We start from the raw sequence: 23,391 nt of genomic DNA on the forward strand, positions 1-23,391 counted from the left end.
CCCCTCTCAGTCCCACAACTGTGGGGATGCTGCTCCCGATCCCAGACTTTTATTGAAGCTCAAACTATGGGGTGAGAAAGGTGGGGAGGGGCAGACCCCCCAAAATGGGGCTAAAAACCCCCAAATGGGGCTAAAGCCTCACCGTGGGGCTCAGCCCCCACCCCTGTCACCTTATAACGGAACTGCGGTCCCCCATTGGCTTGTGGGGTGGGGGGGGGTGGGGGGGGGGAGAGCGATCCCCTCCCCAAAATAGCAAAGTCCCAATGGATGTGTTGTGCTCCTGGAGGCAGGCTGTCCCATCACTCCTCCTTTTTGTCTCGTGGGCCGTCGTGGGCCGCCTGGTGGGGTTTAGAAGGGGGGGTGGGGGGGGGGGTTAAACAGAATGGCCCCTCTGTACCCCCCCAGTGCTCCCAGTCTGTCTCCCACTGCCCCCCCCCCCCATCTCTCCCAGTCCCTCTCCCAGTAACTTGGATGCCGTTTATTCTGCTGTCTCTCGGTGCGCTCAGACCCTTTCCTATCACACCCTGCGACCCCAATCCCGCACCCAGCACCCCCAATCCATCCCGCTGCCACCCTCGTCCCTCTCCCAGTGCTTCCAGTCCCTCCCAGTACCTGCAGCCGCGCGTGCTGCTCCAGCAGCCGGTCGTACTCCCGCGTCAGCCCCTCTGCCTGCCGCCGCATGGCCTGCACTTCATTCTCCGCCTTCTCCAGAGCTGCGGGGCGGGGGGGGGAGGTCACCCCATAAAACCCCCCTGGCTCTCACCACCCCACCCCCTTGTTTTTCTTGCCCTTACTGCGCTTGCTGGCTGCCAGCTCCTCCTTCAGTTTCTCCACTTTCGCCTTCAGGTTCTCATTCTCAGCCCGGCTGGGGGGGGTCGAGTCGTCTCCTGCCTCTTGCAGTTGCTGAGGGATGGAGAGAATCAGAATCCCAATAACTGCCTTAAAACCCACCCCCCCCCCTCGCCGCGGGACACCCCACACAAAGCCAACACCCCCCCCCCCCCCCCCAAGTCCCATTTTACCTTGCGCAACGCCTCGTTGTCCTCCATGTAACGCCGTGCTGCCTGGCTCGCCCCCTCCGCCTGCTTGCGGAATGCTTGGCTGGAGGCCCCCAGCAACGCTTGCTGCGAGATCAGGGTGACCAAACGCCTCAGCAGGCTGCAAAACGGGGATGTCAGCAAGGCCGTGCCCCCCCCCTCCCTGATCCCCCCCCCTTGGGACCCCATTCCTTCCCCCCTACTCACAAGGAGAGCAGCAGCGCAAAGCCGGCCAGGTAGAGGTTGCGTTGGGCACGGAAGAGCCGCATGTGGAAGTGCTCCAAAGCCCCCGGGGTGGTGGGGAGGGCTGCCCTCTCAGAGGCGTTGTATTTACGGGTCTCCCTATAGGCATCTGGAGGATGGGGGATTATGGGATGTTAGGGTTTATAGAGGGGTTACGGGGGAACCCTACAAACAGCGGGTTGGGGTCTTGGGTAGGGGAGGGAGGGGGGGGTTCTGGTGGAGCTGTGGGGATTCCCGTGGTTTTTGGGCAGTGCTGCCCACCCGGGGGGGATTGGAGTTATGTGGGGAGTCCGGGGGTTATAAGGGCTCGGGGCTTCATAGGAAGAGATGATGGCTTATAGAAGGATTATGAAAAGGTTATGGGGGTTTATGGAGAAATTATGGGGAGGGGGGCTATGGAGAAGTTATGGGGGTGGGATTTATGGAGAGGTTATGGGGGGTGGGGGCTATGGAGAAGTTATGGGGGGGGCTATGGAGAAGTTATGAGGGGGCTATGGAGAAGTGATGGGGGGGCTATGGAGAAGTGATGGGGGGCTATGGAGAAGTTATGGGGGGGCTATGGAGAAGTTATGGGGGGGGCTATGAAGAAGTGATGGGGGGGCTATGGAGAAGTTATGGGGGGGGGCTATGGAGAAGTGACGGGGGGGCTATGGAGAAGTGACGGGGGGGCTATGGAGAAATTATGGGGGGGGCTATGGAGAAGTGATGGGGCTGTGGATCCGCACCCAGCAGCAGCAGGACCAGGATGACGATGAGCACCACGAAGGCCGTGTTGCCGTAGGCCACCGCCAGCCCCACCAGGCGCGACTTGAAGATCTTCTGCCATCTTTTTTTTTTTTTTTTCGGGGGGAGGGGGGGGGGGTTAAGGGGACTCCCGGCTGCAGGGAGAACCCCCAACCCGCACCCCGCTCACCTGGTGGGGGACACGAAAGGGACGCAGAGCAGGAGGACGAGGAAGACCTCAGCGTAGAGGAAGGTGGCGACCACCGTCCACTGCAGACTCATGGCGGCCTGAAGAGGGGGAGGGGGGGGGGGGGGCAGCGTGAATAGGAGCCCCCCAGAACCCCAATAATTCCCCTAAGGGACACCAACAGGGCTCCCCAGAGCCAACATAACCCCCTTAGGAAGCCTCGGGGCTCCCCTAATTCCCCTTAAGGCCCCAATATCCGCCTCAGGACCCCCACAGCGCTCTCCGAACCCCCCTCCTCCACCCCCCACCCCTCCTGGCCCCCCCTCGCACCGCAGCAGCTGCTTCCCCGCCGCCGCCCTCGGCCGGAAAAAGGAAGCGGCTCCCCGGAAGTGCCCGCCCACGGGAGGGCTGGCGACCAATCAGCGCAGCGCCGTGGGTACGCCTTCGGCGCCGCGCGTTTCTCTTTAGCCCCCTGCAGGTGGAAAGGAGACACTGCAGGCTCCACTTCCGTGTTTCCGCTCTCCCGCGTAGCGCCCTAGCGGTCGCCGATTGGTTAAGCGCCGCGGTTGATTTGCATAGAGCCGCTCTGCGCTCTCAGTCCGCCAGAGTCTATGGTGGAAGCGTAACGTAGCAACGGCGTCGGAAGATCGTGAGCCAATGAGCGCCGGGAGGGCTCGGAGTTGGCAGGATCACGGTTACATCTTAAGGGGTATTGCTTTTAAGATGGAGATACAGGTGACGTTATTTTATTTTACAGTGAGTTTTAGGGTTATTTTCATTATTGCTTTGAAGGCAAATCTGCGCGGTGTTCAGAAATTCCAAAGCAGTGCGAATTTAAGCAAACCCACGCTGAGTTTTGCAAACCTGCATGAATTCCACGGAACCCACGACCAATAAATGCAGTCAGCCTTGGGTTTATTTGGGTTCGAGCTCCGGTCCCACCATGAGATTTATGTGACCCCCCCCCAGCCTGCTTCTATGCTCCTGTGCCCCCCAGATGAAGACCTAAGGCACGAGAAGATGCGACGCAGCACAACTGGATGTTATGGGGGGGAATAGAATGGCAGCATCACCTTAACGGGCAACATTTGAGAAACGTGAAGGAAGACGAGAGAAAAAATCAATAAATAGGGCAAAGCAGGGAAGACAGGGGCAGTGCAATGGAGAAATTCATTCCTCACTGACCCTTGATAGACACAAAGCCAGAAAGGAGAAAGGAGCAGCGTCCCAGCAGTGGCAGCCCCTGCTTCAAAGAGCATCTGACTTCTGCTCTCCTTCTCCCCAGGGTCTGGGAGGAAAAGGCACATTTTTGGTTAAAAAAAGGTATTTGTGGGAGAAAAGGGCACATTTTTGGGGAGAAAGCGGGTATTTCTGGGAGAAAAAACAATATTTTGGGGGAAAAACAGGTATTTGTGGGAGAAAAAGGCACTTTTTTGGGGAGAAAGGGGGTATTTCTGGGAGAAAAACCAATATTTTTGGGGAAAAGCTGGTATTTCTGGGAGAAAAAGGCACATTTTTGGTTAAAAGCAGGTATTTGTGGGAGAAAAGGGCACATTTTTGGGGAGAAAGCGGGTATTTCTGGGAGAAAAAACAATATTTTGGGGGAAAAACAGGTATTTGTGGGAGAAAAAGGCACATTTTAGGGGAGAAAGCGGGTATTTTTGGGAGAAAAAACAATATTTTGGGGAAAAACTGGTATTTCTGGGAGAAAAAGGCACATTTTTGGTTAAAAGCAGGTATTTGTGGGAGAAAAAGGCACATTTTTGGTTAAAAGCAGGTATTTGTGGGAAAAAAAGGCCCATTTTTGGGGAGAAAGGGGGTATTTCTGGGAGAAAAACCAATGTTTTGGGGGAAAAACTGGTATTTGTGGGAGAAAAAGGCACATTTGGGGGGAAAAACAGGCATTTCTGGGAAAAAAAAGGCACATTTTTGGTTAAAAACAGGTATTTGTGGGAGAAAAACCAATATTTTTGGGGAAAAACTGGTATTTGTGGGAGAAAAAAGCACTTCTTTGGGGAGAAAGGGGGTATTTGTGGGAGAAAAAACAATATTTTGGGGGAAAAACTGGTATTTGTGGGAGAAAAAAGCACATTTTTGGTTAAAAACAGGTATTTGTGGGAGAAAAAGGCACATTTTTGGGGAGAAAGGGGGTATTTTCTGGGAGAAAAACCAGTATTTTGGGTGAAAAACAGACAATTCTGGGAGAAAAACCAATATTTTGGGGGAAAAACAGGTATTTGTGGGAGAAAAAAGCACTTTTTGGGGGAGAAAACAGGTATTTCTGGGAGAAAAAACAGTATTTTGGGGGAAAAAAACTGATTTCTGGAGGAAAAAGGCACATTTTTGAGGTATAAAAGGCAATTTAGGGAGGAAAAAGGTATTATTGGGGAAAAACAGGTATTTGTGGGAGAAAAAACAATATTTTGGGGGAAAAAACCAGGCATTTTGGGGGAAAAAGCCATATTTTGGGAGAAAAAGGTATTCTGGGAGAAAAAGCCACATTTTGGGGAGAAAACAGGCATTTCTGGGGGAAAAAGCCACATTTTTGAGAAATAACAGGCATTTTGGGGAGAAAACAGGTATTTGGGGGAAAAACAGGCATTTATGGGGAGAAAAATAAATATTTTGGGGAAAAGAAAAAACAGGTATTTTTGGGAGAAAAAACATATATTTTTGGGGAAAAAAACAGACATTTCTGGGAGAAAAACCAATATTTTGGGGAAAAAAGAGGTATTTGTGGGAGAAAACAGGTATTTGGGGAAAAAACAGACATTTCTGGGAGAAAAAGGCACATTTTCGAGGAATAACAGACATTTCGGGAAGAAAAACCAATATTTTGGGGGAAAAACAAAGTATTTGTGGGAGAAAAAGGCACATTTTGGGGGAGAAAACAGGCATTTCTGGGAGAAAAAGCCACATTTTTGAGGAATAACAGGCATTTCTGGGAGAAAACAGGTATTTTGGGGGAAAAACAGGTATTTGTGGGAGAAAAAGCCACGTTTTGGGGAGAGAAAACAGGCATTTCTGGGGGAAAACAGGTACTTTGGGGGAAAAACAGGTATTTGTGGGAGGAAAAGGCACATTTTGGGGGAAAAAAACAGGCATTTTTGGGGGAAAAACAGGTATTTGTGGGAGTAAAAACAATATTTTTGGGGAAAAAACAGACATTTCTGGGAGAAAAACCAATATTTTGGGGGAAAAAAAGAGGTATTTGTGGGAGAAAACAGGTATTTTGGGGGAAAAACAGGTATTTGTGGGAGAAAAAGGCACATTTTAGGGGAGAAAAACCAATATTTTGGGGGAAAAACAGGTATTTGTGGGAGAAAAAGGCACATTTTGGGGGAGAAAACAGGCATTTCTGGGAGAAAAAGCCATATTTTGGAGGAAAAACGTATTTCTGGGAGAAAAAGTCACATCTTGGGGGAGAAAACAGGTATTTCTGGGAGAAAAACCAGTATTTTGGGGGAAAAACAGACATTTTTGGAGGAAAAAGGCACATTTTCGAGGAATAACAGGCATTTCGGGAAGAAAAACCAATATTTTGGGTTAAAAACAGGTATTTCTGGGAGAAAAAGGCACATTTTAGGGGAGAAAAACCAATATTTTGGGGGAAAAACAGGTATTTGTGGGAGAAAAAGGCACATTTTAGGGGAGAAAAACCAATATTTTGGGGGAAAAACAGGTATCTGTGGGAGAAAAAGGCACATTTTGGGGGAGAAAACAGGCATTTCTGGGAGAAAAAGCCACATTTTGGAGGAAAAACGTATTTCTGGGAGAAAAAGTCACATCTTGGGGGAGAAAACAGGTATTTCTGGGAGAAAAACCAGTATTTTTGGGGAAAAAAAGAGGTATTTGTGGGAGAAAACAGGTATTTTGGGGGAAAAACAGGCATTTCTGGGAAAAAAAGGCACATTTTGGGGGAGAAAACAGGCATTTCCGGGGGAAAAAGCCACATTTTCGAGGAATAACAGGCATTTCTGGGAGAAAACAGGTATTTTGGGGGAAAAACAGGTATTTGTGGGAGAAAAAGGTACATTTTGGGGGAAAAAGACAGGCATTTTGGGGGGAAAAACAGGTATTTGTGGGAGAAAAACCAGTATTTTGGGGGAAAAAAAAAGAGGTATTTGTGGGAGAAAACAGGTATTTTGGGGGAAAAACAGACATTTCTGGGAGAAAAAGGCACATTTTCGAGGAATAACAGGCATTTCGGGGAAAAAGACCAATATTTTGGGGGAAAAACAGGTATTTGTGGGAGAAAAAGGCACATTTTAGGGGAGAAAAACCAATATTTTTGGGGAAAAACAGGTATTTGTGGGAGAAAAAGGTACATTTTGGGGGAGAAAACAGGTATTTCTGGGAGAAAAAGGCATATTTTGGAGGAAAAAACAGACATTTCTGGGAGAAAAAGCCACATTTTTGAGGAATAACAGGCATTTCGGGGAGAAAAACCAATATTTTGGGGGAAAAACAGGTATTTGTGGGAGAAAAAGCCACGTTTTGGGGGAGAAAACAGGCATTTCTGGGGGAAAAAGCCACATTTTTGAGGAATAACAGGCATTTCGGGGAGAAAACAGGTATTTTGGGGGAAAAACAGGTATTTGTGGGAGAAAAAACAATATTTTGGGGGAAAAAACAGGCATTTCTGGGAGAAGCAGCCATATTTTAGAGGAAAAACAGGTATTCTGGGAGAAAAAGCCACATTTTGGGGGAGAAAACAGGCATTTCTGGGGGAAAACAGGTATTTTGGGGGAAAAACAGGTATTTGTGGGAGAAAAAGGCACATTTTGGGGGAAAAAAACAGGCATTTTTGGGGGAAAAACAGGTATTTCTGGGAGAAAAACCAATATGGGACTCCAATATGGGATGTGGGACTCCGTGGGGTGGGGGATTCGGTGGCCAGCTCGAGACCTGGGACGTAACGGGACGCTGCAGCCGCTGCTGGACCCCATGGGGGGACCTCATGGCCACCGGCGTCACCCCGGTGCCACCAGCACCACTGTGGACGTGTGGTGTGGGACCGACCTCACGGACCGGTGGAGACCCCACAGCCACCACCGGCCCCATTGGGGACCCCAATATCCTCTGGGACGCGCGGGAACCTCAAACTGCCATCACCCCCCCAACCCTTGGGGAAACATGGGAGCCCCTCTACGACCCCCCCAAATAACCACGAGACCCCAACCACGTCCCCAGACCGCCTGGACGCCCCAGCTGCACGCGTGTTTTTATTGCCGAAGCTGCTTTTTAACCATTTCATACAAAAAACAAGAAACCTCCGCCTTCAGAACTGCATGGCTGCCATCAGCGTGTCCGACAGCTTGGTGGCAATTTTTTCTGCCAGGGAAAAAAGCGGGGAGGGAGGAAATACGGTCAAAATTTTGGGTGTTTTTGCGTCGGGAGGAGGAAAAGGGTCGGCTCGCAAAAATTACCCATTATTTTTTTGCACACCTGCTCTTTTTTGCAGCTTTTTCCTCCGTTTCCCAGCGGCTGCCAACCCCTGGCCCTGCAGCAGCGGGGGGAGAGCGGCCACCTCCTCCAAACGTGGGGCACGGGGTGGGGGTTCTTCCCCTTCCCCTCCTCCCCCCGCCTTCGTCCGCGCCTTCAGCTCCACCGTCACCGCACCGAGCTGGGGACGAGACCCTATAAAAAAAACCAAATCTCCAAACCCTAAAAACCCCAAATTCGCCCCAATTCTTTTTTATATTTCCGTACTTCCAGGTCGTCTTCTCGCTCGTGGCCTTCCTCCATGGTCTCCTCTTCTTCCTCGGGGACACACGGTGACATCTCAATACCCGTCACCACCTCCGGAACCGCTACAATAACAGGATCAGGTCAGCACAGCGGAAACGAGCCATTTTGGGGTTAAAAAAACCCCAAATCCTCACCCGCCAACGCCTCAGCGTCGCCCCTCTCCAGCGCCTCAAGGTCGAGCTCCGGCCCCATTGATTGTAGGATCTGCGCCTCCAGCTGCACCCCAACCTCGTCACGCTTGGGGGGGTGGGTGTAGTACGAGATCTTCCCGCTGTGGGATTTTTGGGGTGAATTAGGGGGTTTTGGGGTAAAGAATCCCCTCACTTCCGTACGTTGTCAAGCCGCTCACCTGGTCCAATCGTGCAGCAAAGCCACGGCGGCGGCGTGGGGGTCCGGGAGACCCCCCGGACGGAGGCGGCCCTGCCGGCGGGCCAAGTGGGCCAGGAACTGCCGGGGGTCGGGGCAGGGGGGCACCCCATAGAGCCGGCTCAGCTGGGGGGAAAAGGGGGACAGAGCACGCTCACCCCATTGTCACAGCGACGGGGACCTCCCCTGTCCCCATAGCGATGGGGCTGAGCCCCACAGATACCATCCAACTCCGCAGCAATGGGGTGGGGGTCCACCCCAAACGTTCCTAAACTCCACCGGCAGCGGGACTGAACTTCCCCCGAACGGCCTCAAGCCCCATAGCAATGGAGCTGAAGCCCCCCCCCCTCCCCATGACACCCCTAAGCCCCCCCGGATGCCTCCAAACCCCACAGCAACGGCGCTGAGACCCCCTCAGACATACAAAGCTCTCCCAAACCCCCCCCTCCCCCCCCAAAAATAGGGCTTCCCCTATTTGGGGCCCCTATTGGGGCCTTCCCCCAGCTCCCCTCCGAGCCTCACAGCAATGGGGCTGAACCCACCTGCTCGGGGGGGCAGCGTCGCAGGATGGCAGCAGCGGGGGTCAGGGGGTCCCGAAGGCGCTGTGGGGCCAAAGCCCCCCGGAGTGGGGCAGCGGCAGTGGGGGCTCCCGTCTCCATGACAACACCGGGGCAATCCAACAGCTGGATGTGGCGATCCAGCTGCACTGTCTGCAGGCACCTGGGAGGGGGGAAGGGGCTTAGATTGACCCCCCCCCCAGCCCCCTACCTTGGTGGGGGGACCTCTGTCAGGACCCCCACCCCCTTAGGGAGACAGAGCTTACCTGGTGACCCCCGGCACTGCACCGACCACACACACCCGGCTCCGCTTGAGGCTGTTGATGAGGCTGCTCTTACCCACATTGGGGTACCCTGGGGGGCAAAGTGGGGGTCAAGGGGGGGGGATTAGGGGGCAAAGGGGGCAACTGGAGGGGTCAAGGGGGGATTAGGGGGTCAAAGAGCTGGGGAATTTAGAGTTGGTGTGGAATTAGGGGTGAAAGGAAGGGGGAATTGGGTGTTAGAGGGGACACTGGGGGTGAAAGGAGTGGACAATTGGGGGTTCAGGAGGAAATGGAGTGTCAAAGGGGGGGGGGGGGTCAGAGGGGAAGTTGGGGGTCAGTGGAATGGAGAATTGGGGGTCGGGGGTGAAAGTGGGGTCAAAGAAATGGAGAACTGGGGGTCGGTGGGGAAGTGCGGGCTGGGGGGAGTCGAAGGGGTGTGGAATTGGGGGTCAAAAGAGCAGAGAACGGGGGGGGGGGGGGTCAGTGGAAACTGAGCGTCAAAGGGGTGGGAAACTGGGGGTCAGAGGGATCCCCAAATACTGGGGGGGGGGGTCCTGAAGCCCCGCTCACCCACGACGCCCACAGTGATGGCCGTCTTCACCTCCTGTGAACGGCTGTAGTTGGCCAGAACCCGCAGCAGGCAGTCGGCCCCAACGCAGCCACTGCCAGCCAACACCTCCTCTGGGGCTGCTGTCACCGGAACCCGGCTCTGCTTCTGTGTGGGGACACGGCCAGGTGACACGGGGACACCGGGTGACAGTGGGACACGGGGGGACATGGGGACATCGGGTGACAGTGGGACACTGAGAGAGGGGAGATGAGATGGGGACATCGGGTGATGAGCAATGGGTGAGATGGGGACAGCGGGTGACAATGGGGACATCGGGTGACAATGGGACACTGAGGGACAATGGGGACATCGGATGAGATGGGGACATCGGGTGACAGTGGGACACGGGAGGACATGGGGACATCGGGTGACAGTGGGACACTGAGAGGCGAGATGAGATGCGGACATTGGGTGATGAGCAATGGGTGAGATGGGGACAGCGGGTGACAATGGGGACATCGGGTGAGATGGGACACTGAGGGACAATAGGGACATCGGGTGAGATGGGGACATCGGGTGACAGTGGGACACGGGAGGACATGGGGACATCGGGTGACAGTGGGACACTGAGAGGCGAGATGAGATGCGGACATTGGGTGATGAGCAATGGGTGAGATGGGGACATCGGGTGACAATGGGGACATCGGTTGAGATGGGGACATCGGGTGAGATGGGACACTGAGGGACAATAGGGACATCGGGTGAGATGGGGACATTGGGTGACAATGGGACACTGAGAGAGATGAGATGAGATGGGGACATTGGGTGATGAACAATGGGTGAGATGGGGACATCGGGTGACAATGGGGACATCGGGTGACAATGGGACACTGAGAGAGATGAGATGAGATGGGGACATTGGGTGATGAACAATGGGTGAGATGGGGACATTGGGTGATGAACAATGGGACACTGGGGGACAATGGGGACATCGGGTGACAATGGGACACAGAGAGGGGAGATGAGATGGGGACATTGGGTGATGAACAATGGGTGAGATGGGGACATCGGGTGACAATGGGACACAAGGGGACAATGGGACATCGGGTGAGATGGGGACATCGGGTGACAATGAGACACTGGGAGACACAGAGACACCAGGTGGCAATGGGACACTGGAAGTCACTGGGTGACATGGGGACACCACTGGGTGACAATGGGACACCGGGGGACAACGGGACACCACCAAGTGAAAATGGGACGCCAGGTGATGAAGGGATGACAATGGGAGAGAGAACAGCAGGTGACAAGGTGACAATAGTAGGTGGCAACGGGTGACAGGAGGACAGCGGGTGACAAACGGGCATCAAGCAATAAGGGAACACTGAGTGACAGGGTGACACCGGGTGACAAAAGAACACGGGGTGATAAACAGATGCCAGGGAAACAGGTAACAAGGGAACAGGTGGTGACAACGGGACACTGCTGGGTGACAACGGGACACTGCTGGGTGACACCGGGTGACAACGGGACACTGCTGGGTGACACCGGGACACTGCTGGGTGACAACGGGTTACAACGGGACACCGCTGGGTGACAATGGGATACTGCTGGGTGACAACGGGTGACAACGGGACACTGCTGGGTAACAATGAGACACCGCTGGGTGACAACGGGTGACAACGGGACACCGCTGGGTGACAACGGGTGACAACGGGACACCGCTGGGTGACATCAGAACACCGCTGGGTGACAACGGGCGACCACAAGCTGCCAGGTGACAAAGCAACAAGTGACAAAGGCAGAGCGGGTGACAAGAGCACAGCGCCAAGCGACGGTGGGCGACACCAGGTGACAAGGGAACGCCGCTAGCTGACACAGAGGACGTTAAAGGACACCGAGTGACAACGGGACACTGCCTGGTGACAAGGGGACACCGGGTGACACCCCCCCAACCCCCCCAACCCAAGGCGGCTCCCCACCAGGTTGCGGCTCTGCTGCTGCGTGGACGCCTTGAAGGCCACGGTGGGGAGCTCAGCACGGAGATACTTCAGCCACGCCGCCACCACGTCCCGCGGCACCAGGTCTGGGGGAGGGGGTGACAAAACGTCACGGGGGTCCCGTGTGCCCCCCCCCCCCCCCAAAAAAAAAAACAAAACAACCCTTTTTCCTCCGTACCGATCTTACTGAGGACCAGCACCAGGCGCTGCCGACCCCCAGCTCTGCGTACGGCAGCTTCCAGCTGCGGGCTGCGACAACCCTGCGGATCCCGGGCGTCCAACACCTCCAACACCACATCAGCAGCCTCCAACACCTCCCCCCCCCACAACAAACAAACAAAAACAACCCCTCAGCATGAAGACACCTCGAAAAATCGCTTTTTTGTTGTTTTTTTTTACCCCCAAACTCACCTTACGCAGCTCCCTCCCGTACTGCCGCAGCGCCGCCGCCTCCCCCTGCGCATCCCCCCGGCTCGACGCTGCCTCCTTCTACAAAAACCAAACGAACACGACACGTCAAATCAAGGAGTGGGGAAAAGGGGGGGGGGTCTCACGGCAGGACGGGGGCGGGGGAAACAGCCCCCAACTCACTTTTTGCTCAAAATCCCTCTGCCGCCGCACAGCGTCCTCCTGCAGCCCCCCCAGGCTGCGCCGCTGCCCCACCGCCGCCTCCCGCGCCGCCTCCCGCCGTCGCTGCGCCTCGGCCGCCTGCACGGGGTGGGGGGGGGGGAGAAATGCTTCGTTTTGAGGTCTTTCACCCCAAAACTCACTTTGTTTTTTGGTTGGTTTTTTTTTTCTCTGTCTCTTCTCCCCCCCCCCCCCCGTGTTACCCTTTTCTGCCTCTTCTCGTTCTGCTGCTCCACGTGGGCGGCGAAGCGGCTCAAGCGCGGCACCCCTGGGTCCTTCTTCCCCGCTGCCTTCGCGGCTTTGCCCTGCAAGGTGGGACGGGCCCAGTTTGGGGGGGGGGGGCAAACCCAGTTTGGAAGGGGCAATCCCAGTTTGGGAAGGGGGAGTAATCCAATTTGGAAATGGGAGGCAATCCCAGTTTGGGGGGGGGGAGAAAACCCAGTTTAGGGGGGGGGGGTGAAATCCCAGTTTGGGGGGGGGGGAGCAATCCCAGTTTGGGGGGGGGTGGGAGAAATCCCAGTTTGGGGGGGGGGGGACAAACCCAGTTTGGGGGAGGGGGACAAACCCAGTTGGGGGGGGGAAGCAATCCCAGTTTGGGGGAGGGGGTGAAATCCCAGTTTGGGGGGGGGGGACAAACCCAGTTTGGGGGGGGGGGGGGGAGCAATCCCAGTTTGGGGGGGGGGGGGTGAAATCCCAGTTTGGGGGGGGGGGGAGAAATCCCAGTTTGGGGGGGGGGGGGGAGAAATCCCAGTTTGGGGGGGGGGGGTGAAATCCCAGTTTGGGGGGGGGGGGTGAAATCTCAGTTTGGGGGGGAATCTGAGCAGTCTGGAGAGAGAAGGGGGGGATTTGGAGCAGATCTTGGAGGAAAATGGGATGATTTGGGGGGAGCCTGGCCCAGCTGTGGAGGAAACTGGGCGAATTTAGGGGGACAATCCCAGTTCAGGAGAAAAACCGGCCAAGTTTGAGGAGAAACCGGACCGGCCCGAAGGAAACCGGACCGTTCGGGGGGGGGGGGGAGGGGGGAGGCCGGTCCCAGCGCGAGGGAGGCCGGGTCAACAGGGGGGGAAAAATGGTCGCACGTGGAGGGAGGAGGGAATCAGGCCGGAACGCGAGGGGAAAATCCCGGTTTAGAGGAATCTGAACCAGTTCGGGGCGGGGAACCGGATCAGTACGGGTGGAACCGGAGGAGGGAAGGGAAGGCCGGGTTTTGAGGGGAACAATTAGAGGGGAAACGGCCCCGCTTGGGGCAAATCCAGACAAATTCCGGGGGGAAACGAACCAGGCTGGGGGGACTGTTCCCATTCTGGGGAGAAACGCCCCACCCCGGGCTGCTGCGGCCCCGCTCTCACCTGCAGGCGCCTCCCGCGGGCCGCCTCCCTCCGTCGCCCTGCGGGTAGCGGCAGTGTGACGGGCAGAACCCCCCCCAGAGCCCCACCGCCGCCCCCCGGGACGCACGGGATCGGGTCATGGCTGAGCCCACGCCGCTCTGCTCGCTTCCGCCTCGCTGCTTCGTCACTTCCGGCGCGACGGCCACAAACCACGCCCCCCCTCGTGGCCACCTGACGGCGCCGCGCTAGTGACGCCATCAAACTGCGACGCGCCGCGCACAAGATGGCGGCGCCCACACCCCCACAAACGAGCGGGACGGCCCTTAACAAGAGTGCACTTTTTTTATTCCTTTTTTTTGCGGATTTTTTTTTTCTTTTTTTTCTTTTTTCTTCCTTTTTTAAACGTTTTTTTTTTTCTCTCACTTTGGGGCGGGGGAGGGGCCGAGCCGCTGCTTTTATATAATTTTTTTTTTTCCTTTTTTCTTTTTTTTTTTTCTCTTGGAGCCACCCCCACCCCCCCCGGAAAAAAAAAAAAAAGAGGGCGAAGGGACGGGGGAAGGGCCACCCCCCCACCCCCCCCGAGAACTCAACCTCACCAAAAAAAAAAAAAAAAAAAAGCAAAAAAAAAAAAAAAAAAAAAGCAAAAAAAAACAACCAAAAAACCAACCCGAGAGGAGAGAAAAAAAGATAATAAAGGAAAACAAAAGAAAAACAAACAAACAAAACAAAAAACAACAACAACAACAAAAAACAGGGAAAAAAAAAAAGCCAATGGAACCGAAAAATATATATATATATTTATAGGCGGGGCCGGGGCTACGCCAGCCCGAAGCCCTCGGAGCACTCCTGGATGGCCAGCAGCAGCATCTGCCGCAGCTTCTCGTAGCTCTCGTAGGCCGGCAGGTCCAGCTGGTTGAAGCTGTGGGGTGGGACGTCACGGCCCCGTGTCCTCGTGTGTCCCCACCCCACGTCCCCCCGACCCCATCTGTCGCCATGTGCCCCCCACCCCATGATCGTATATCCCCGTTTCCCCTCAACCCCACTTCCTCGTGGTCCCACCTCCCCCTAAACTCGTAGCCCCGTGTCCCCTTCACCCCATGTTCCAGTGCGTCCCCAACCCATAGACCCTCGTGTTCTCACCTCATACCCCCACGTCCCCAACACCGTGTCCCCCCAACCCCACTCCCCATGTCCCCCCTGTCCTATGTCCCCACCAGCCCCCAACCCTGTGTCCCCACCCCACGTTCCCAAATCCCCATCAGTCTCCAACCCCATGGTGCCAAATATCCCCTCACCCCATGTCCCCTCCAATCCCATGTCCAACCAACCCACGTCCCCCATGTGTCCCCAGGCCCACTCCCCATGTCCCCTCACCCCCTTGTGACTCCACCCCACATCCCTACCCTTTACCCAACCCGTGTCTCCACTCCATGTTCCCATATCCCCATGTGTCCCCACCCTCCCCACGTCCCCTCAACCCCACTTTCTCACGGTCCCATGTCCCCCCAAACCCACGGCCCCGTGTATCCAGTCCATATCCCAGCTGTATCCACTCCGTAGCCCCATATCCCCATGTGTCCCCAAATCCCCATGTCTCCATATCCCCACCCCCTTACCTCCATCCTCATCCCTCTATCGCCATGTCGACCTGGTGCCACCTCACCCCAGTGTCCCATGTTCCCCCAGTGCCACCAAAACAGGTTCCCCCATCCCCACATCCCCACGTTACATCCCCAACCCCACGCCTCTGTTCAACCATCACTACGCCCACGCGTTCCTATGTCCCCCGTCCCCATGTCTTCCTTCCTTATCTCTGTCCCTATGTCCCTGCATCCCCATCCCTATATGTGTCCCCATATCCACCCAACCCTGTACCCACGTCCCCCTGTCCCTGTCCCCACATCCCACATCCCTATACACGCCCCCATGTCCCCCCAACTCTTTGACCCCACGTCCTCCCATCCCTGTCCTCATGTCCTCTGTCCTCATGTCCCCCTGCCTCCCATCTCTGTATGTCCCCAAGTCCCCCCAACTCTTTGACCCCATGTCCTCCCATCCCGTGTCCCCGTGTCCCCATGTCCCCCTGTTCCCCATCCCTATATGTTCCCACATCCTCCAAACTCTTTGACCCCATGTCCCCCCATCCCCGTCCCCATGTCCTCTGTCCCCCTGTCCCCATGTCCCCCTGTCCTCCATCCCTATATAAATCCCCACGTCCCCCCACTCTTTGACCCCATGTCCCCTTGCCCCCCATTCCTATCTATGTCCCCATATCCCCCCCAAACTCTTTGACCCCATGTCCCCTTGCCCCCCATTCCTATCTATGTCCCCATATCCCCCCCAAACTCTTTGACCCCATGTCCCCCCATCCCCTGTCCCCATACCTCTCTGTCCCTGTGCCCCCATGTCCCCCATCAGCCTCCCTTTGTGTCCCCCCCCCTCACATCCCCGTGCCATTACCAGGTGTGTGCTGAGGGCAGGCGGTCGGTGGAGCGGTCGTCGCGGTGGATCTGGAACTTCTGGATTCCATTCATGCCCTCGAGGGCAGCAAAACCCTGCAGAGGGACCTTGGATGTCCCTGTCACAAACTGCAGGAACTTGGCCCGGTCCGCCTGGTCAAAGGAGCGCAGAGCCCGCCAGAACCACTGGATCTGATTGGGGGGGGAAGGGGAGGAAAGGGGGGAGGTCACAGCCTGAATCGGTGGGGATGTGGGGATGGGGATATGGGGGCACAAGAATATGGGGACGTGGGGACATGGGATGTGGGGATGGGGAGACACGGGGATGCGGGGACACGGGGATGCGGGGACGTGGGAATGCAGGGATGGGGAGACGTGGGGACGTGGGATGTGGGGACACAAAGAACATGGAGAGGTGGGGACAAGAAGACAGAGGAAAGTGGGGGTGGGGAGACATGGGGCCAGGGGGACAAGAGATGTGGGGACACGGGGATGTGGAGACGTGGGGACAACAAAGAACAAACGTGGGGTCATGGGATGTGGGGATGTGGGGCTGCAGGGACACAGGGATGTGGGAGGGCAGGGATGGAGACATGGGGACATGGGGATGTGGGGACACAAGAACTTGGGGACACGGGATGTGGGGACACAAGAACTTGGGGACATGGGGATGTGGGGACACAAGAACTTGGGGACACGGGATGTGGGGACACAAGAACTTGGGGACACGGGATGTGAGGACACAAGAACTTGGGGACATGGGGATGTGGGGACACAAGAACTTGGGGACATGGGGATGTGGGGACACAAGAACTTGGGGACACGGGATGTGGGGACACAAGAACTTGGGGACATGGGGATGTGGGGACACAAGAACTTGGGGACATGAGATGTGGGGACACAAGAACTTGGGGACACAAGAACTTGGGGACACGGGATGTGAGGACACAAGAACTTGGGGACACGGGATGTGGGGACACAAGAACTTGGGGACATGGGGATGTGGGGACACAAGAACTTGGGGACACGGGATGTGGGGACAAGGGGATGTGAGGACACAAGAACTTGGGGACACGGGATGTGGGGACACAAGAACTTGGGGACACGGGATGTGGGGACACAAGAACTTGGGGACATGAGATGTGAGGACACAAAAACTTGGGGACACGGGATGTGGGGACACAAGAACTTGGGGACACGGGATGTGGGGACAAGGGGATGTGAGGACACAAGAACTTGGGGACACGGGATGTGGGGACACAAGAACTTGGGGACACGGGATGTGGGGACACGGGATGTGGGGACAAGGGGATGTGGGGACAAGGGGATGTGAGGACGAAGAGACAGAAGCTGGGATGCAGGCACAGGGCACGCAGACATGGGGACACGGGGATGGAGGACACGGGGATGGAGGACACGTGGGTGGACACGGAGACACGGGGCCGAGGTGCCACCAGGACGGTAACCGTGCGGGTAAGGAGGGTTTGGGGTTCCCCCCACCTGGATGGAGTTGCCCTGGTACTTGTGGTACTCGGTGTTGGCCTTGAGGTCGTCGATGTCGATGGTGGGCAGCCCCGAGATGAGCAGCTCCAGCTCCTGCTCCGTGAAGATGGAGATGAGGCGCTTCGGGATGATCTCGTAGAAACCCTCCAAGAAGGCGGCCAGCTGCTTCCGGATGGCTCCTGGGGGACAATAGGGGACGTTCAGAGGGGGGGGTTCTGACCCCCAACCCCCCCCCCCCCCGGACCCCTGTCTCACCGGTCATGCGCATCTGGCAGACGAGGTGCACGTATTCCTTCTTGTTCTCCTCCGTCACCAGCACGTTGGCTCCGTTGGGTTTGAGGTCCCGCACCTCACACACCCCGAACTCCTGCACCTGGGGGGCGGCCGGGGGGGGTGAGGGGCAAATCTTGGGGCAGAAGGACTTTCTTGGGGCAGAGGGGACACCCCCAAGAAAGAGGGGACGTCCCCGGGACAAACGGGACACCCGAAATCAGGAGCGACGTCGGAGCGCCGACGGAGATGGTGGGGAGATGAGGACCACAGGGGTGAGCTGATTTTGGGGTGTCCCTCCCCATGTCCCCATGAGGAGCCGTTGGTGGGGTGTCCCCCCCCCCCCTCCACCCCCCCTTGCTGCACACCTCGGTGCTGAAGGTGAGGTCGTAGCCCAGCGTGGAGACGTCGTTCTCCAGCAGGTAGACCAGGCCCTGGTAGAAGTGGTAGTCCTCGCTCTCCATGTCCGTGTACCTGCGTGGAAACGGGGGGGGTCAGCACCCCTTTTTCTGGGGTTCCGACAGAGTTTAGGGGGAGGGCTGACACCTTCTTGGGTTCTATGCCCCACGACCACTTCTCCACGCCGTGGTTGGGTTCTCTGCCCAACGTTTCTGGGTTCTAGATGCTACGGTTGGGCTCTACGCCCTGTGCTTAGATGCCACGTCCCACATAGTTGGGTTCTGCACCCTAAATTGTTGGCTGTTCTACGTCCGAAACGGTTGGGTTCCACACAACTGCTGGGTTCCGTGCCCCCCAATGGCATTCTAGACCCCACACTTGGGTTCTGCGCCCAAAGCAGTTGGGTTCTACACGCTACAGTTGGGAGTCTTTACACCACTGGTGGGTTTGACACGTTATAGTTGGGTTCCACGCCCCACAGCTGGGTTCTCTGCACTGCAGTTGGGTTCTATACCCCACAGGTAGGTTCTAGATGCTATCGTTGGGTTCTGTGTTCCACCACTGGGTTTTAGATGCTACAGCTGAATTCTAGACAGGACAGTTGGGTTCTGCACTCCACAATTGGGTCATAGACACTATAGTTGGGTTCTAGATGCTGCAGTTGGACTCTGTGCCCTGTGGCTGGGTTCTAGATACTGCAGTTGGACTCTGTGCCCTGTGGCTGGGTTCTAGATGCTGCAGTTGGACTCTGTGCCCTGTGGCTGGGTTCTAGGTGCTGCAGTTGGACTCTGTGCCCTGTGGCTGGGTTCTAGATGCTGCAGTTGGACTCTGTACCCTGTGGCTGGGTTCTAGATGCTGCAGTTGGACTCTGTGCCCTGCGGTTGGGTTCTAGATGCTGCAGTTGGACTCTGTGCCCTGTGGCTGGGTTCTAGATGCTGCAGTTGGACTCTGTGCCCTGTGGTTGGGTTCTAGATGCTGCAGTTGGACTCTATGCCCCGTGGCTGGGTTCTAGATGCTGCAGTTGGACTCTGTGCCCTGTGGCTGGGTTCTAGATGCTGCAGTTGGACTCTGTGCCCTGTGGCTGGGTTCTAGATGCTGCAGTTGGACTCTGTGCCCTGTGGTTGGGTTCTAGATGCTGCAGTTGGACTCTGTGCCCTGTGGCTGGGTTCTAGATGCTACAGTTGGACTCTGTGCCCTGTGGCTGGGTTCTAGATGCTGCAGTTGGACTCTATGCCCTGTGGCTGGGTTCTAGATGCTATAGTTGAGTTCTATGCCTCATGGTTGGGTTCTAGACACTACAGTTGTGTTTGATACCCTGTGCTTGGGTTCTGCACCCCGCAGTCTGGCTCTCCACCCAAAATCACTGGGTTCTCCTCACTACGATTTGGTTCCACGCTCCCAAATCGCTGAGTTCCATCCCCAAAACGTTTGGGTTCCGCGCTCCTTACCGGACAGACTTGCCCAGGATGTGTTTGTAGAAGGAACGGGTGAAATAGCACTCGAGCAGCCGGTTGTCGTAAACGGCTTTGGCTACGATGCGCCCCACAAACTTGAAGTAGCTGAGGTGGTTGGGGTTGCAGTGGGACGAGGGGTTGATGGTGTAGGTGACCCGGTCGCCCGGCGAGGTGCGGAACAGCGCGTACATGGGGTTGAACATCTCCCTGGAGATGATCATGTACCACTCGCGCAGCAGCCCCCCGGCGTCCTGCCCCTCCTCGCCCTCGAAGACGATGTACCTGCGGCGGGGGGAGAGGGAACGGGTGGGTGATGAGATCCCAAACGGCCCCTCGGACCCCAAAACGTGGCACCTACACATCTCCCACCAACCCGAAACCCAGCCCTGGGGTCCCCTGAAGCCTCTGATGTAGTTCTGGAGGATGCTGCGTACCCCAGAAGTTCATCCTACGGATCTCACGCCACCCCAAACCCGCCCCACATCCCCTAATGTAGACTTGGGATGCCCTACAGACCCCCCAAAATCTGTCCCTATGCACCCCACATAACCCAAACCCATCCTTGGTCCTACCCATAACTTGTAACCCCCTTTTGAGAGACCCCACCTACCCCAAAAGCTGTCCCTAAGGACCCCACATAACCCCAAACCCATCCTTGGTCCTACCCATAACTTGTAACCCCCTTTTGAGAGACCCCACCTACCCCAAAAGCTGTCCCTAAGGACCCCACATAACCCCAAACCCATCCTTGGTCCTACCCATAACTTGTAACCCCCTTTTGAGAGACCCCACCTACCCAAAAGCTGTCCCTAAGGACCCCACATAACCCCAAACCCATCCTTGGTCCTACCCATAACTTGTAACCCCCTTTTGAGAGACCCCACCTACCCCAAAAGCTGTCCCTAAGGACCCCACATAACCCCAAACCCATCCTTGGTGCCACCCATAACTTGTAACCCTCTTCTGAGAGACCCCACCTACCCCAAAAGCTGTCCCTAAGGACCCCACATAACCCCAAACCCACCCCACACCCCTCACGTGGTCCTGGGAGGATGGCACCAAACCTGATCCTAAGGAGCTCATGCAACCCCATCCTCATCCTAAAACCTCTCGCATGGCCTTGGGGTGCCCTACAGACCCCTCAAACCTGGTCCCATGGATCTCAACACAACCCAAACCCATCGCACATCCCCTGATGTGGCCTTGGGGTGCCCTGAAGACCCCAGAACCCGACCCTAAGGATCTCACACCACCCCAAACCCATGCTAAAACCTCTCAGGTGGCCTTGGGGTGCCCTGAAGACCCCAGAACCCGACCCTAAGGATCTCACACCACCCCAAACCCATCCTAAAACCTCTCCCATGATCTTGGGGTGCCCTGCAGACCCCAGAACCCGGCCCTAAGGATCTCACACCACCCCAAACCCATCCTAAAAACTCTCAGGTGGTCTTGGGGTGCCCTGCAGACCCCAGAACCCAACCCTAAGGATCTCACGTCACCCCAAACTCATCCTAAAACCTCTCCCATGATCTTGGGGTCCTCTACAGAGCGCAGAACCCGACCCTAAGGATCTCACACCACCTCAAACTCATCCTAAAACCTCTCCCATGATCTTGGGGTGCCCTGCAGACCCCAGAACCCGGCCCTAAGGATCTCACGTCACCCCAAACCCATCCTAAAACCTCTCAGGTGGTCCTGGATGGCCCTACAGACCCCAAACCTGCCCCCTGTGGATCTCCTCCCACCCCAACGACTCGGGGTCCCCTGGCTGCCCCCTTGGGGTGACTTTTTATTTTTTGGGGGGGGGGGGTGGGTCGGGGTCTCACAGTCGGTTCTTCATCTCCTCGGGGGATTTGCGGTGCAGCTCCCGGTACGAGTCCTCGAAGACGTGGTCGCGCCGCACGTGCACGGCCATGTCCTCCTTCCGCAGACCTTCGTCCAACCTCTCCAGCTCCTGGCGGAAATACCTACAAAGGGGGGGGGGGGGGAAAAAAAAAAAAGACAAAAACAGCCCCAAAACATTAATAAAATAAAATAAAATAAAATAAAATAATGGGGTTTTGGGGGGGGGGGGGGCTGTGACCTCCCCCCCCCAGGGATGGCATCGCAGCGCCCCCTACTTGCGCTTGACGTCGAAGTCGAGGACGCGGATGTAGTCGACGAGGACGGCGAAGGGGCCGTCGGCCAGGTGGGTGGTGGACTGCCTCAGGATCTGGTTCAGCACCGTGCGGTGGGTTTCTGGGGGGGGGGAGGGAGGGGAAAAAATGGGGTTTTGGGGGTGGTCCCCGCCAGCCACGACCCTGATTTCTGCCCCGAATCCCAACTCGTCTCAAATCCCCTGAAATCATCCCAGACCCACAACCCCTGTCTCCCCAAATCCCTCAAATCCCCTTTAGATGCGCCAAACCCCCCTTTTCAGTCCCCCAAATACCTCCAGACCTCCCCCCAAGCCCCCCTTCCTCGCAAGTCACCCCTAAATCCCATTCTAGCCCCCCGAATCCCCCTCAGGTCATCCCCAAACTTCCTCCCCCAACATCTTCTTCCAGCCCCCTAAATCCTCCCAAACTCTCTTATCACCCCCTTCTTTCTGCCCCCTAAATCCCCACCAAACCCCTTCCAGCCCCGAGTCCCCACCCAAACCCTCTTCCAGACTTCCAAAATCCCCCCCTAATCCCCTTTCCACCCCTCTATTTGCTCCCAGTCCCCCAAACCCCTCTCAAATCGCTTCCTGCCCCCAAGCCCCCCCTCCATCCCTCTTCCACCCTCCCCAAATCCCCCCGAGCCCCTTTCCAGATCCCCTAAACCCCCCCAAACCACCCTTCCTAACCCCCAAATTCCTCCCATCTCTCTTCCAACCCCCCCCCCCCCCTTTCGGCTCCTGAAATCCCACCCCTACCTTTATCACCCCTCAAATCCCCCTAAAAACTCCCCTCCGGCCCCAAGCGCCCCTTTCAAACCCCCCCCACCCCCACCCCCTCCGACAGCCCCACAACCACCCCCCCAAATCCCCCCCCCCCCCCCCCACAACTCCTGCCCCCATCTCTCCCTCACCAGCAAAGCGCAGGAACTTCTGGGTGTCGGGGGCAGGCTGGCTGAGATGTGCATGGAGGAAGGCTCACGGGAGAAGAAGGGGTCGAGCGAGGAGGGGGTGGCGGGGGTCAGCGGGGCGGGGGACAGCGGGGGGGGTTCGTCTTTGATGTGGGCCAACTGGCTCTCGCGTGTGTCCCGCACCGGAGGTTTGCTCTCCCGTTCCGTGGCGTGAACCAAGAAAAAGGCTTCGACCGCCGGCTGGAGGACTGAGAGGGAAATCAAGGGGTTAGGAGACCCCAAAATTGAGGAGGGGGTGAGAAAGGGGCGGTTCCTAAAGCCCCGAGGGTATCCTGAGCCCCAAATTCTCCTCTGGAAGTGCTCTCTTCTTCCCAAATCCCACCCTGGAACCCTCAAATCCGCCCCAAGATGCTTCCCGTCACTTTAACCCAGCCTCCAGCCCCAAAAGCCCCCCTCCAGAAGCTCCTTCCCAACCCCAAACTCAACCCCGGACCCCGCAATGCCCCCTAAAAACCATTTCCCACCCCCCAAATTCCATCCCATCCCCTTAAGAGTATCCCAGACCCTGCAAAAAACTTGTCCATCACCTCTAAAGTCCCCCAAATCCCCCTCCCCATCCCCAAAAC

At 56.5% G+C, this 23,391-nt stretch overlaps 3 protein-coding genes across 3 annotated transcripts; all 3 read right to left on the reverse strand.

The window, feature by feature from the left end:
- Window positions 1–27: 27 nt before the first annotated feature.
- On the reverse strand, window positions 28–2,668 carry BCAP31 (B cell receptor associated protein 31). Its single transcript, XM_085215364.1, has 8 exons — window positions 2,521–2,668; window positions 2,194–2,291; window positions 2,006–2,106; window positions 1,245–1,389; window positions 1,023–1,158; window positions 795–903; window positions 613–713; window positions 28–338 (listed from the first exon to the last, which is right to left on the reverse strand). Exons 2-8 carry the CDS (start codon window positions 2,283–2,285, stop codon window positions 300–302), a joined length of 723 nt encoding a protein of 240 aa, XP_085071490.1. The 5' UTR covers window positions 2,286–2,291; window positions 2,521–2,668; the 3' UTR covers window positions 28–299.
- A 4,734-nt stretch (window positions 2,669–7,402) lies between these two features.
- On the reverse strand, window positions 7,403–13,874 carry GNL3L (G protein nucleolar 3 like). The gene is made up of 15 exons (XM_085215353.1): window positions 13,760–13,874; window positions 13,654–13,691; window positions 12,508–12,609; window positions 12,269–12,385; window positions 12,089–12,166; window positions 11,856–11,991; window positions 11,660–11,763; window positions 9,698–9,842; window positions 9,131–9,218; window positions 8,850–9,027; window positions 8,291–8,433; window positions 8,076–8,212; window positions 7,903–8,003; window positions 7,639–7,816; window positions 7,403–7,524 (listed from the first exon to the last, which is right to left on the reverse strand). The coding sequence occupies exons 1-15, from the start codon at window positions 13,770–13,772 to the stop codon at window positions 7,472–7,474; spliced, it is 1,611 nt and encodes a 536-aa protein (XP_085071479.1). The 5' UTR covers window positions 13,773–13,874; the 3' UTR covers window positions 7,403–7,471.
- Window positions 13,875–14,406: 532 nt separating this feature from the next.
- On the reverse strand, window positions 14,407–23,186 carry LOC104917053 (E3 ubiquitin-protein ligase HUWE1; the record flags this gene model as incomplete). Its single annotated transcript, XM_085215346.1, is given in 10 exon segments — window positions 14,407–14,551; window positions 16,093–16,283; window positions 17,592–17,773; window positions 17,850–17,967; window positions 18,233–18,338; window positions 19,712–19,999; window positions 21,544–21,684; window positions 21,838–21,955; window positions 22,769–22,795; window positions 22,798–23,186. Coding segments are annotated over 10 exon segments (1,663 nt in total), but the record flags the coding sequence as incomplete, so codon positions are not given.
- Between the last annotated feature and the right edge of the window lie 205 nt (window positions 23,187–23,391).

The sequence above is a fragment of the Meleagris gallopavo genome, unplaced genomic scaffold, assembly GCF_905368555.1.
Source record: "Meleagris gallopavo unplaced genomic scaffold, MGAL_WU_HG_1.1 scaffold_20, whole genome shotgun sequence".
Taxonomy (NCBI): domain Eukaryota; kingdom Metazoa; phylum Chordata; class Aves; order Galliformes; family Phasianidae; genus Meleagris; species Meleagris gallopavo.